This window comes from Hipposideros armiger, unplaced genomic scaffold (genome assembly GCF_001890085.2).
Source record: "Hipposideros armiger isolate ML-2016 unplaced genomic scaffold, ASM189008v1 scaffold_1030, whole genome shotgun sequence".
Lineage (NCBI taxonomy): Eukaryota > Metazoa > Chordata > Mammalia > Chiroptera > Hipposideridae > Hipposideros > Hipposideros armiger.
Window position 1 is genome coordinate 39,853 of NW_017732380.1, and position 15,647 is coordinate 55,499.

The 15,647-nt window shown below is 38.9% G+C and overlaps 1 protein-coding gene across 3 annotated transcripts in view; it reads right to left on the minus strand.

Moving 5' to 3' along the window:
- Positions 1-15,647, minus strand: part of PAK1 (p21 (RAC1) activated kinase 1) — a 90,368-nt gene that overhangs the window by 22,557 nt on the left and 52,164 nt on the right. For all 3 annotated transcript variants that reach the window (XM_019631660.1, XM_019631659.1, XM_019631658.1), the window contains exons 6-9: positions 11,119-11,235; positions 6,357-6,531; positions 4,134-4,197; positions 131-179 (exon numbers count right to left, since the gene is read on the minus strand). In XM_019631660.1, coding sequence (XP_019487205.1) covers positions 131-179; positions 4,134-4,197; positions 6,357-6,531; positions 11,119-11,235 — 405 coding nt within the window. The remainder of the gene's footprint in view (positions 1-130; positions 180-4,133; positions 4,198-6,356; positions 6,532-11,118; positions 11,236-15,647) is intronic.

A 15,647-nucleotide genomic window follows, 5' to 3' on the forward strand; every position in this document is an offset into this window, starting at 1 on the left:
GGAGGAGGAGGAGGAGGAGGGTTCAGTAATAAAAAAGAAACTAAAAGTGTCCCTACTGAGCTAAGAAGGGCTAAAATTTAACCAAGAAACAGTAGAGCCAAAGGAGCAATAGTTGGTGGTGGATACTCACCTCCTGTCCTGTGGCCACATCCATTGCAGTGTACACAGTGCCTGATGCACTGAACAACAGGTGGGAAGAGGGGGGAAAAAAACAGGTGTTAAATTTGTCAAATGCAGCTCTACACACAATCTGGCAATGCAAGTGTTAATAATAATAACTAATCCTCCCCACTGTCCTCTCATCTTCTCATATTTGAGAGCCAGTGTGTAAAGAGAACACAGGCTCTAGTAACCAGAAGACCTGAGTTCCAATCTGGAACTTCTACCTAGTACTACTAGCTACATGATCTTGAGCAAGTTATTCTCTAAGCTTCACTTACCTCATCGGCAAAGTGAAGATAATGAGATAAAAGTATGTAAGAGAATTTAAATCAGTTCGTTCATAAAGCACTAGCCAAATGCTTAGAATATATTATGTCTTCAATATATATTAGTTTCCTGCTCTTTCTTCCTCATCTCCTCTCCTCCATCACCCTTGGCAAGTTGCTTTAACCCGCTTGTGGCCTCAAACTCTTCATCTGTAAACCAAGGTAGGATTAGATCTACGATTTGCAACTGGGGGTGAGGAGTGAGGGGAATTTTCAGAATGAGGTAGGGAATGGCTTATATTTGTAGCAAAATGGGATATGGGCTTCTGGGGCGACCGTAATGTTCTTTCCTTTCTCTCTTTCTTTCTTTCTCTTTCTTTTTTTTTGACTCTCTCCTGAGTAAATCTGTATTTCAAAAATTCAAGTTAATATAGGATGGTTCTTATTGGTGAGTTTTTTTTTAATTAAAGTTTATTGGGGAGACAATGGTTAGTAAAGTTACATAGATTTCAAGTGTACAATTCTGTAATACATCATCTATATATCACATTGTGTGTTCACCACCCAGAGTCAGTTCTCCTTCCATCACCATATATTTGATAATGTTCTGTTTCTTAATCTGCGTACTGGTTACATGGATGTGTTCACTCTATGAAAAGTCATCAAGTTGTACAATTATTCAATTAAAATTTACATTAAAAATGAGAACTACTAAAAACCTATAAAAACTTAAAGAACTACATTGAATAATCTAAAATAATCTCAAGGTGTCCTTCTTGCTTCGATGATACTAAGACCCTATAAAACAGTGTTTCTCAATTATGTATCCTACCAAGAGGATACATGAATTTTATCTTGCAGTTTGTAGAACAGGTTTTTCTTTTTCATTTTTTTCAAACATAAAATATTAAGTATGCTTTTTCAAACAGATATGCTTCCAGAAAATCTGACACTACTTCTACCCTATCCCCAAGGTATCCTCCCTATACATACATATGTACATTCACACAAAGAGAAATAGGGGGCAAGGGAAGGAGAGAGGGAGGGAAGGAGGGAGGGAGAGAGGGAGGGAAATACTAGGAATAACGCTAGGAAAGTAATCATGTCCATTCTAAATAACTAAAAACCTCATTTTATGCCTATAACCATGAACCCTGTATATTTGTAGGTGATGATATGCAACACTATTTGTAACTTTATATGCCATATGTCAGCTATATATGATGCAATTTGAAGAAATGTAATTCCATGTATTGCAAAAATGCATTTCTAGGCAAGCCCTGAGGTTATTCTTCCCAGGGAAGTAAAATCAATTCAGAGAGAAAAGTCACTTGTAAGTTTGACTAGAAAGTATGGTCACCAGCTTCCTAACCACCACTCTTTAGTTGGGACCCTAGCTACATACCAAAAAAAATTATGATCACAAGATATGGGCTATCAAGTAAGAGTTGCGTTATTTGCATTGGAAGTTATTTCCCCATTGCCTGATCATCCTACCTGTAGCCATCTTCTGTCATAAAGCTGCTGTCTATCTTCCTATGCCCATCGTCCCCCATCCTACCAGATGCACCATTCTTAAAAGGCAAATATGCCCAGGCCTTGGGAGATGGACATTTTGGGATTATGTCTCTATTATTACAGAAGTCCAGAGAGCTGCTCAGGCCCACTGGTTAGTACTTCATTATTTCTGCCTTGAATAGACAGACATATGATTAGACATGTGAATTCCAGGTCCAAAAAAAAAAATTATAATAGTACTAATTCATCATATTTATTTGGCCTTTATATATTTTAAATCTTGGAATATGAAAACATCAGCATAGGTAATTAATATATATTTCATTCCTCCCTTACACTGACAAACCTGTCAGGTAAGCAAGGAAAACACATTTCGTAGATGTTGCCTATTTATGGGCCTTATACATCTGAATAAAATTTTTAAATCAGACGTTTTGGAGGTGAAAGGCCCTGAATCCACAACTTTTCTCCCTTAAATTTATGAAGAAACTGAAGTCCAAAGATGGGAACTGACTTGCCCATGCTTGTCCATGTATCTTTCTGCTACATTCTCAGTATCTCAGTGTAATTTGCTAGAGGAAATGCCATCCCAGGTTACTCTGAGGCAAGGAAAATAATTCCTTCTCAAGGTGTTAACTACCTTATACCAGTTCAGACTCACAAAAGCATGTCTGGTAGGAAGAAAAGCATGACACCAGGAAAAAATGAGATCCACTCAAGTCCAGGGTTGTTTTAAGGATTAAATTAAACAACAGACGCAAATAATAGATGTAAGCTGTAGAATGCTGTACAAATATGACACCAGCATATTATGCAATATTTTATTTTCAGAAGTTCTTGGATGCATAAAAAAAAAACTAAAACAGAAAACTTCAATGACTTCATTAGCAACAATACTTTCATTCCTCTAACACTGAGAGCTTCCTACAAGCCAGATTTTTTTTTCCAGTTTCTTTTTAAGTTTTGCTATTTGGGTAGGTCTATAGAAATCTCATTATTTTTATTTTTCATATAGAGGTATAAGTTACCTCAAGTAATTTGCACAAATCTTAAGTGAACAACTTGATGATTTTTCAATATGTACACACCCATGTGTTCACCGCCAACACCATCCCTAAAGGTTCCTTCATGCCCCTTCCCAATCAACATCCCCCCCCCCATTCGCCACCATTATTGCGACTTCTACTAGCATATATTAGTTTTGCCTGCTCTTGAATTGCATATAAATAAAATCATACAGTATCTGCTTGTTTATATCTGGCTTCTTTGGCTCACAATAATGGCCAAACACTTTTAAGACATCACAGTATATAGGTTTCCCTTGAACAATGTAGGAGTTAGGGGAACTGACCCCCATGCAGTCGAAAATCTGTGCGTAACTTTTAATTCCCCAAAACTTAACGATTAATAGCCTACTGTTGACTGGAAGCCTTATATTTTGCATGTTATACGCTGTATTCTTACAATAAAGTAAGCTAGAAAAAAGAAAATGTTATTAAGAAAATCATAAGGAAAAGAAAATACAGTATTTATTTTAAAAATCGTGTGGACCCACCCAGTTCAAACCTGTGTTGTTCAAGGGTCAAGTGTATCATAATTCTTTGTTTGACTGTCTATCTCCTTCTGTAGACATGAGGTCTTTGAAGGCAGAGACTGTTTCTGATTCATAGCTGTATTCCCAGTGCCTAGCACATAACAGGACTGAATTAGGATGTGCTGAGTTCAGTACACTGAAGGCAGCATACATGATGCAGAGAAGGAACCGGAGAGCAGAAGGCATGAATTCTGACATCCACCTAGAATCACAGGTCCCATTACACTAGCATAAGGGTCTGCAGTTCTGTGCCTTCCATTTCATATTAGTGCTAGTAGATCTCAGCACCACATAAACAGGGTTAATCTGGAAAAGCAGAGCTATAATTTGGGAAGCAGGTTTTATGCTAAGAAAATAAATGGTTTTTCACTCTCATTACAGGGGTATTTTTAGCAACATGGTCAGCTAATGGCACATCTCTCATATTAAGCATAATTCTGCCAAACCTAAAGTCATCCTAACATAACACCTCCAGATGGGTGAGGGGTGAAGAGGAACAAGGATGATGGGAGGCAAAACAAAAGCAAAATCATATATACCAGCACACACAATTTTAAGTCATTTCTCTAGGGAAAGAAAATGCCCCTACTAACCCTTGTCCAATCTTCTCAAACCGTGTATATTTCTTCTTAGGATCGCCCACACTCACTATGCTCCCTTTGAAAGAAACAGAGACCATGAATCATTTTTTCCCAGATCAGGATACAAAACAGGCCCCATGTTTCCCCAAACTCTGGAGTTGGCAAAGGAACCTGCAATACTAAGCAGGCCCTTAGCTTTCCCCCATAAGTTCCATCCAAAAGTTCATCTCCTTACTGCTTTTATTTATAGTAATCTGTTCCATTTCTAAACTCCTAAAAGCCATTTATTCATTTTTAAATTCATTCATTCAATACACATTTACTCATTTAATTATGCTCACTTACTATATGCCAAGCCCTATGTTGAGTGCTAGGAATAAAGAGATAGAAAAGACAGTAAAGACCATCTCTGCTTTCAAGAAGTTCAGTTTCATGGAGGAGATAAACAAGCATAAAGTGCCGTGAAAATATAATAATTATTGTGATAGATGGCAAGGGGATACAGAAAGAGGCACAAAATACAGACTGGAAAGGCTTCAGAAAGGAGGTGATATCTGGACTGGCTTTTACAGGGTAAGTAGGAGTTAGCCATGGAGAGAAAGTTGAGTAGGGGTTATAACAGGAAGGACTTCAAATGCAAAGACATAGGGGTACAAGAGAGTTCATTGGGTTTCATAATTTGTATTCTAGAGATGGTGCAACTGAGGTCCACAGATGGGAAAACACTTCCTCCCAAGGTCACACAGCAAACTGCCGTCAGAACTAAGATTAGGAGTTGGTTTGGGGTCTCCCACTCCAAAGTGCTTTCCCCTAATATCAATTACTAAGATTTGGCACTTTTCACATACATTATTTCATTTGATTTACAAATGAGACAGGTATTAAATTACTATCCCTATTTAAAAGATACGAAAAAGAGAAATTGCCCAAGAGCCAAGTCGGTGGCAGAGCTGGGGCTTCAACCCAAGTGTCCTTAACTACCACGCCAGTCTGCTTTCCATAATTCTAAGTATTGTGTGTTTTTAAAATTTGGTTCGGAGAAAAACACTACCTGTAGAAGCAAACGGATGACTATGTAAGTGGCTTTTCTTACATTATCATTTTGTAAGAGCTCTGGGCAAGGGCAACTTTTAAAGGAATGAAATATTTTTTAAAAAGTCAAACAAGAATTATCAGGGAGAAATTGACAGCTGCTAAGCTAAAGAACCAGAAACCTTGGCTTTAGAAAGCAATGCCACCTTACAGATTTGGGCACATCAGTCACATCAAATCCTCTTTAGAAGTAGGCAGGTTCAAAGAATAAATCAAAGGCCTTGTCAAATGATGTTTCCAAACCCACAGACCAACCTAGTCCTTCCTTCTAATAGAAATTCTCTTGCAGTTGACTGAAGCACAAGAGCAAGCTACCTTAATATATCCCCATTTCTGGCCACTAAAGAAAGTAAAATGTTAAGTTTCCACCAGAGAGCAAGAGGCAACATGCTCTAATTATAGGAACACAAGTTGTGTTTTAACCCCAGCCCTGTCACTCTCTAGCTGTGTGATTTGGGGCAAGGTATTTAACATCCCTGAGCCTCAAATACCTTAACTGCAAAAAATTAGGATTATAATGTCTGCCTTCACAGGGTTAATGTAAGGAATAAGTGGGGGGGGGGGTAAAAATCAAGAAAATACCTTGCTTGTCATTTGGTACATAGGACAGGCTTACAAAATGTTGGTTTTACTTCCCTCCTTTCCTATAACCAAGATGGCAGATCTGTCTTCCCATAGGTCAATAGCAAACATGTAAATAATAATAATAATAATAATAATAATAATAATAATAATAATAATAATGATTAAAAAAATAAAAATCAATCACAGCACTCTTTCCTACCAAGTATGGACAAGGCCTCAGTCTTTCTCAACACAACATTTCAGACTACTCACTAGATAAAAGTTATCTGTCATCTACACACCCACACCTAGGGCTGAAAGATGCCTAGCCTTTGAAGTGAGCTATCCACACTCTCTCTCATCACATTCCCATCCTAATGTGGTATCCAATTAAGGGTGAGACAGGGGAGGTGGGGACAGAGACAGGGTAAGGAGAAGCACAGTTTGTGGCTATCAAGCATAGCCAGCCGGCCACGCAGAGCAAGCCTATGACTGGGGTCTTTACAGCAACCAAATTCCATCTTTGTGCTCAATTAAGCCTATCCCAGAGGAAGGTTCAGAAAGTTGCAAAGTGCTTACGTAATTTCTCCAAGATCTCTTCGTCAGACATTTTAGGCTTCTTCTTCTGCTTCTCGGTATTCCGGGTCAGAGCATCTGGAGGAGTGGTATTATTCTCAGTAGGTGAAATGGGAGATGTAGCCACGTCCCGAGTTGGAGTAATAGGTAGTGGTTCAATCACAGACCGTGTGTATACCTGCATTGTTGGTGCAAGAATTTGGCAAGGCCAACCTGTGTTAGCATTGGGAAGCGAAGCTCTGGAGGCTCTCTTACATGTGTGTGTTAGAACATCCACAGAAGATCAAATCCCAACAAACTCATCCCTTCTCCTAGGTCAAACTGTTTATTCCTCTTCCTCGGTGCCCAGACCCATCCTCTGTGGTTGGAATGGCCTTCCTTGGTCTCAGTACACACAGCAGGGGTTAGTGAGAGTCTGAACACTGAAGATATTAATACAGGTTAGATAACTCTCAACAGAAATGATTTAAAGGCAATTCTGTCATCATATGGGAACCCCTTTCATATCAGAATCCAATTGTTTCCCAAGCTGAAATGAATATCCTGAATTCCCAATGCACTTGGCATTGCTAATAAAATACTTAACAGTATCTTCTTTTGAGTTACTCCCACTTTAAAATCTGAACCCTTGTAGAGAAGGAACTACAATTGTCCTTGAAGAGGCTGTAGGCTATAGTCATTTAGACCAGACTCTGGAATCTGACTGCCTGGGCTTAAATCCCAAATCTGATTCTTACCATTTGTATGACTTTGGGCAGATTACTTAGCTTCTTTGTGCTTCAGTTTCCTCATTTGTAAAACGGTGATATTAATGATACCTATCTGATGGCGTTGTAGTAATACATTAACTAATGTGAAATGATGAAAATTATGCCCAACAGATGTTAAGCTTTCAAAATTTCACTAATATTATTACATTTCCTATTCATTCATTTACTTAAACATTTACTGAGAATCTACTCTTTGCCTTACTGTACAAAATGCTGCCCATCCTCTATTCTTGTGAAGAAAGTCTTGTGAGAAAGTCATAACTACAAGGCAGAAAGGGATAAATGTCATTAAAAAATTGAGTAAACTATGAAGTGGTCTCCCTAACAAGACATGAGTCCATCCCTAAAAAATATTTACAACATTATTGATTATATTCCCCAGACGGTGTAGAGGCCTGACCACCGCATTGAATATCTGAAGTTGATGTTGAATAATATTGTATGTCAACTATAATTATATATACATATAGTCACGGGATGTGGAGTAAAGTGTGGGAATGGAGTCAATGGAATTGTAATAGGTAAGTATGATATCAGGAGTGGGAGGGCAGTGCATAGGGGGAGGGGGGTTGTTACTTTGTGAGGGGTGAAAAGGATAACTACTGCATTGTTTTGTACACCTGAAACTAATAATAATAAAAAAAATTTAAAAAAAATGAGTAAACCACACACACACACACACACACACACACACACACACAGACACACACACACACACACACACACACACACACACTATTGAGGTTCAGAAGAAGTGATCATAAGTTATATTCCCTTTCCCCAGAAAATACTTCAAGGCATTTATCAGATTTTTTTTCATAAAACTATCACAACTATTTTTGGCTAATCTATAAGCTCTATGAAGACAGTCATTCATTCCTTAGTTCATGTGTCTAATCAGTTGCCTCAAAAAGCACGTATTCAGGTAAATGATGAGTCAATGAATAAATAAACGGAATTCTCCAGCTCAATCTTGAAGGATGGACAGGGTTTTAATAGGTGGAAATGGAAGAGCGCTTAGGTCAACATTGAGATCAGAGTCTAGCGCTTCCTGACTACTCTAGCATCATGATTTCTTAATTTTCTATTCTTATACCTATAGACCAACCATACCCCTGGCACCTTAAGGGCTGTGCTTTCATGTCTTTTCCTTCTTTAGTTCTCCTGACATGGCTCCTTGAGGGCACAAATCCTGCCTTTTCCTTCTCTACTCTCCTTCTCTGGCTCCCAGCACACACAAAAAAGCCACTGTGCTATGATGGAAAGCAACCTGAACTTGGAGTAAATTACCTGCTTTCAGTCCTGGCTCTTCTGCTTACTAAGAGACTTTGGGTACATCCATTTAGCTCTCCAAATCTCAGCTTCTTCTATAAATTAGGAATTAACAATGCCTTTTTAGGAATGCTATGAAGGAATGCTATGAAGATCAAATTTATTGATTCATTCATTCATTCACTATTTACTGCTTTTCTGATGCCAAGAACTACAAATACATACATATACACACATATATGTATGTATGTATTTACTTCTACTTTTAAGGAGTTCATGATTTAGTGGGAATAAATTTTTTAAGTGAACATACTTGCAAACCAAAAAAAGGCCATAGCAATATGAGATATCTTCACAATTCTCCAATTTTGAAGTTCATTTTCCTTAAGGTGACTTTGTGACCTACAGAAAGGGTGACTCCAGACTCTGTTTATAAGTTCTCATCCTAAAAGGGCACCTAATCCCCTTGAATTTCCTCCACAGCATGTCCCATAGTCAGTCAACCAACTTCTGCTTGAACATCTCCGTGAATGCTCTAATCCAAAGGCAGCCTTCTCATAAAACAAAAAGACATCCTACTGGATGGGAGAAGTACTCATCAATGATACACATGATAAAGGGTTAATATCCAAAATTTATAAAAAACTCATACAACTCAACACAAAAACAAAACAAAACAAAAAACAAAAAACAATCCAATAAACAAATGGGCAGAGGATCTGAACAGACATTTCTCCAAGGAGAACATACAGATGGCTAATGGTCATATGAAAAGATGCTCAATGTCACTGATCATCAGAGAAATGCACATAAAAATCACAATGAGATATCACCTCACACCTGACAGAATGGCCTTCATCAATAATGTGGAGAAAAGGGAACCCCTGTGCACAGTTGGTGGGATTGCAAATTGGTGCAGCCACTATGGAAAATAGTATGGAAGTTCTTCAAAAAATTAGATATAGAACTTCCTTATGACCCAGCAATTCCACTCCTGGGTATTTATCCAAAGAAACCTAAAACACTAATTCGAAAAGATATACGCACCCCTATGTTCACTGCAGCACTATTTACAACAGCTAAGATATGGAAGCAACTTAAGTGTCCATCAATAGACGACTGGATAAATAAGAGGTGGTACATATATGCAATGGAATATTACTCTGCCATAAAAAAAGAATGAAATCCTACCATTTGCAAAAACATGGATTGACCCAGAGGGTATTATGCTAAGTAAAATAAAACAGGCTGAGATAGATAAATACTATACAATCTCACTTATATGTGGAATATAAAGAACAAAATAGATGAACAAACAAAACAGAAAGAGATTTGTAGGTACAGAGAACAAACTGATAGTTACTAGATGGGAGAGGGGTTGAGGGGCTGAGTGAGAAAGCTGAAGGGTTTAAAAAGTACAAATTGGTACTTGGAAAATAGTCACAGGGATATAAAGTACAGTATGGGGAATATAGTCAATAATATTGTAAAAACTATGTAGGGTGTCAGGTGAGTACTAGACTTACTGAGGGGATCACTTGATAAATTATATAAATGTCTAACCATTATGCTGTATACCTGAAACTAATATAAAATAATATTGAATGTCAACTTTAAATTGAAAAGATAGTCATGGGGATGTAAGGTACAGCATAGGGAATATAGGCAATAATATTGTAATAACTATGTATGGTGTCAGAAGGGTAATAGACTTATTGGAGTTATCACTTTGCGAGGTATATAAACGTCTAATCACTATGTTGTTTTGTACATCTGAAACTAACAAAAATAAAATAAAAAAAACAAGGCAGCCTTTTTTTGTATTATCACAGAGGTTAAGCCCTAGATCATTCTTTCATTATGAAGCTCTTGTCATAATAAAAAGTCCAAGCAAAGAAACACTAGTAGAGTAACATCTGATGATAGGTCAGTGCTCAATGATGCTAAATCAAATAAAAGTCATGAGGACCATACTGTGCAAAGTGAGGGCAGAGGGACTGTGGATATTTTGAGATGCAAGAACCTCCAAGGAAGTTAAATAAAAATCACTGCCAACGTTAGGCATCAAAATGCACTCCGGATGTCCAGCATATTAATAGCACTAAAGTATTTATCAAGTCTCTTGGGTCTTTCAGTATTATCAATGATGTTCTAAGAGGCTGAACACTGCACATTTAACAGAGAAGAAAGGATCTACAGCAGGCTAATTTGTTGCTCCCCAGGAGACTAGAATAATTTATGTTAGTCCTGCACTAAGTAACATTAATTCTGTATAACTTCCTGTCTGTGGAGAATAGGCTAAGTAAACTAGGGCTGGGTTGGTATAAACACCAATTATTTAGGACACTTTGGTACTATCTACAAACACATTATCAATATACAGTAAAACCCTGGATTGCAAGTCACTTGGTTTGCAAGTGTTCTGCAAGATGAGCAAACATTTTCAATACATTTTAACTTGGTAAACGAGCAATGTCTTGCAATACAAGTATTTTGTTTCTGGAATGAATTATGCTCGCAAACCAAGGTATTACTGTATATACTACTTATTGTCTTTAATCATAAAGAAAGTACCTTTCAATCAAGGTGTTTCAACGTTCTCACCAGCTCCAAAATCTAATGACCCCTACAGGAATATGAAACCTCTAGGCTCAGCACCAACCCCTCCCTTCCCTTCCAAATTCTAATAAATCACAAAGCTGTGCACGTCCCCAAAGACTCACAGATTTTGTGTGCTCTGGGCGTGGAGCAATCACTGGAGGTGGTGCAGCATCGTCATCATCATCTTCATCTTCTGACACTGGTGGCACTGCGGGGGTCTCAGACACTGTCTTCACGTTCTGTGCAGCGGGGAAAAGCCAGATTCATCAGGTCCAGCTGACATGGAACTTAAGCCACCAGGATCACAATCCCCCAAACCATCCCCAAAGAAACCTCTTCCTGACGCCTCTGCTGACGCTCACATCAGCCCCCAAGCTCTCTATCTTTGTGTAGCCAGTGAGGGGGCAGTCGGCTGCCCTCTCTTCTTTTAGTCCCTTTTTCACACCCTAAGCCTAATTGTAGATTGGGAAGCCAGTTTACAGCTTCTCTAATCCAAACCCTGAAGACAAGCTCATAGTTCCTTCTTATTCTATGCGTTTTACTCTCCACACTGAACAGGTAATGAAGTACAAAATGTAGGGAAGGGATCAAAAGTTTGGAATTACACGAAGTTTATCACTGCACCTTCTTGGTCCTTTCTCATATGGTATATGGAAGTACAAACAGGCTTTTGCCTCTCCTTTTCCTTTCTTTACCAAAACCTGCTACATCCATTATGTCCTCAGGTACCCTTGCCTCAACCTGAAGATAGAACTGCAGCAGCCCCTTCTCTCAAGAGAACAACGAGTTTTACCCCAGACTGGGTACTACCCATTTCACTAAGCTTTGCCTTGGCCTGGAATGAACTTTCCCAGCACCACTAATTGGATCTGCCAGGATCTCAGCATCTTGATTTTTCCATGCAAACTGTAACAAAGCTGGACCAAGGGTGGCAGGTTTAGGGGCAGGCCCAGGAAAAGATATATACATCATTACTGTTTACAACACAGATTCAAGAAACAAAGTAGCTCCAAAACATGAGATATTTTATAGAGATTAAATGATTACAGCATAGGACCAGAGAGGCAATAGGGATATTTTAATATATATTGATATAATTCAACAGTTTTAGATATTTTCAGAGCACCTCCTTGGTGCTCAGTAAGACAGTGTGTTGGATACTGTTGACAAAAAAGTACAAAGATGAAAAATGTGGTCCGTGTCCTGAAGCAGTTCACCACCTGATATAGGAGACAGGGTGAGCTCCCCCTCCTGTCTGCCATTTGGGGCCTCTGGAGAGAGGCCAGCTGGGAGTCAGAATGACAGAAGATAAGTGGAAAAACTTACCTAGTGGGCTATTAGACCACGGCTACTGTTACTGTGTGGGAGACTGGCCTTTACCACATTTGACATACTAAGGTAAGGAGAACTGGCAATCTCATAGATTTTAACAGGACCTCAGGTGCAGGGCATACCGTAATTTAAAAAGTGACAGTGCCAGGTACGTGTAAGCAACTAGCCTTGGTAATCACAAGCAATGAATCTGTCCTTTTGGTCTCAAGTTTTATCACCTGAGGAATGTGGAGGGAAAGGAGTTGTATAATTTGAGAAGTGACCTTAGGTCACTTTCAGCTCTAAAATCCAATTGCAGTTCTTTCCCTGTCAAAGCATATGTTTTGATATTTTTCTGCTCTAATTTCTTTTCTTCCCACTATTCCACTCAACAGAAATTTACTAGGAACCCAAAACGGGAATTTAAGTTAACTCAGCAGCCTCTTCATCACTGGGCAACCTTGGGGCTCTCTGATGTATACTATAAACACTAGGTTTGTTTGTTCCCTAAAACTCTGTAGAGAAAGCGACTTTTTTTTTTAAGTTACAGAAAAGCAGTTTATTAGAAGTAAAAATACATTTCAAAGAAGCAGAAGCAGGCCCCAGTGGTAGAGAATGGCTCAAGGGCCATTATTAGAAAAGAAAGTACACTCCAAAGATTTTGGAGCTGGCGGAGCAAAGGAAGCTCAAAAGGCATTGACTGGCCAGAACTTGGAGTTTTTTTCAAGAAAGCGATTTCATCACCTTCCTTAGCAACACATTCATTCTGTTTTCCACAGGTGATAGCTTTGGGTGGTAGTATTAACATAGTATTAAAAACTACCAGAATCAAGAGATACAGGTTTTTGTCCCAAATTTTTACTTCTTAAACCTGTGTCCTTGGGCAAGGCTGTCCTATTCTAAGCCCCAAAGTTCTCATCTCTAAAATGGGGAAGATGACAGCAGCTCTCTGCTTACCTCAAAGGGCCACTAGGAGGATGAAATGGAGTGATGTGAGCAAAAGAATACTTTGTAAATGGTAAGGAACTAGAAAGAGGGAAGGAATCAATTAAATGATCAGTTTGTCCAATAACCACAAACCTGTTTTTTTAAAAAAGCCAGTGACTTCAACTCACTCATTCACTCACTGGGTACCCATCTCTATTTTATGGTCTGGGGCTATACTGAAGAATAAAATAAAGTCCCTGGTCTACAGCTTCCATTTTAGAAGAAGAGACAATCAAATTAATTAGCAAAGTGTCAAGTAGTAGTAAAATAATATATATGAGAGTAGAGATTGGTTGGAAGTAGGGAAATACTACTTTAGATAGACTAGTCATGGAATGGCCACTCGAAAGAAAAGTCATATAAGCAGTGTTCTGAATGAAATGAGAGAGCAAGCCATGGGACTCACTGGGAAAAGAATATTCCTGGCAGTGGAAAAAGTAAAGAGGCCCTGAGATGGAAACATGCTTGGTGTACTATAAAAACCTCTAGGAGGCTTATCTATGTTGCTGAGACATGCTTATGATTTAAAAACTGCTGGGTAAAACTTTGCATAAAAACAGTAGAAATCTCTGATGTTCTGGCTCAGGGATGCTCCTATCCTCCACATCTCAGCTCCATCAGATTGGACGTTCTTCCAGGGCAGGGGAGGCTGTAACTACATGGTCCAAGAGGTTCACTTTCATTTGGAGGAGTGGGCAATCCCAGGCCTAGTTGTGCTGTTAGTGACCTCCCAGAAATGGTAGCAGGACAGGGCCAACTGCTCAGATCTACTAGCCTAAGACTGCAGTTCTGGATAGGGCAAACAAATTTCTGACTGAGTCTGTTCACAGGCACAGCAGACACTACAGAGAAGCCCCACACTACTCATATATGCCTGGCTGTGTGCATATACATAAAAGATTCAAAAGGGCAGAGCAAAAAGTTAAAGCTGGGACAGACCTGAAAGAGGTCTCAATTACTAACAGAACTAGAATGAAAACTAGCAAAAATACAGAAGATTTGAACAACACTATCAATCAACTCAACCTATCTGACATCTACAGAACATTTCACCCTAGAAATGAATACACATTCTTTTTAACCACATATGGATCATTCTTCAGAATAGACCATATGCCAGGCCAAAAGGACTGAAAACACAAAAAATGTATTCTCTGACCACAGTGGAATTAAATCAGAGTTCAACAACAGGGAAGACATTTCTCCAAAGATAAACAAATGATTGATCAGCACATGAAAAGATGCTCAATATCATTACCCATGCAGAAATGCAAATTAAAACCACAATGCGATATCACTTCACACCCACTAAGATGGCTATATTCAAAAGCAAACAATAACAAGTATGGGGGGAAGATAGGAAGAAATTGGAACCCTCATAATTGCTGGTGGGAGTGTAAAATGGTGCAGCCTCTGTGGAAAATAGTCTGGTAGTTCTTGAAAGGTTAAGTATATGACATAGCAATTCCATTCCTAGGTTTATACCCAATAGAAATGAATACTTCCACATAAAAACTTGTACATGAATGTTCACATGAACATTATTCATAGTACTCAAAAAGTGAAAACAACCCAAATGTCCATTAATTGATGAATTAATTTTAGAAAAAAAGGATTACAGGAATACAATAGAATATTACTCAGACATAAAAAGGAATGAAGTATTGATACATGCCACACAATGAATGAACCTTGCAAACTTTATGCTAAGTGAAAGGAGCCAGACACAAAAACTACATGTTGGATTAGTCCATTTATGTAAATTGTCTAAAAAAGGGAAATTTAGCGCCAGCCAAGTGGCGTGTTGGTTAAGAGCTGACTTGGGATGCTGGCTCTGAGAAGCAGGACCCCAGTTTGGATTCCATATGAGGGCCAGTGATGCTGCGCCCTCTACAGCTAAGATGGTGAACAACAGCTCGACCTGGAGCTGGGCTGTCGTGAGTAGCCGTCAACAGCGTAGGCTGCAGTGGGCTTCTGAGAGCTACCGTGAGCGGCAGGCAGCTGGTGTGAGCTGCCATGAGCCACCGTGAGCGGCCATCTAATGGCCAGCGAGCGACTGCCTCACCTGGGGAAGGGCGCAATGATACTACCAACATGGGCCAGTGAAGCGACGTCCTCCACAACTAGACTGAAGAACAACAATTTGTCTGTTCCCCTCCCCCAATTCCCCAATAAAATCTTTTTTAAAAAAAGAAAAGAAAATGGAAAAACATTCCATGCTCATGGATAGGAAGAATTAATATAGTTAAAATGTCTATATTGCCTAAAGCAATATATAGATTCAATGCAATTCCCATCAAACTACCTAGGGCATTTTTCTCAGAAATAGAAAATATAATCCAAAAATTTATAT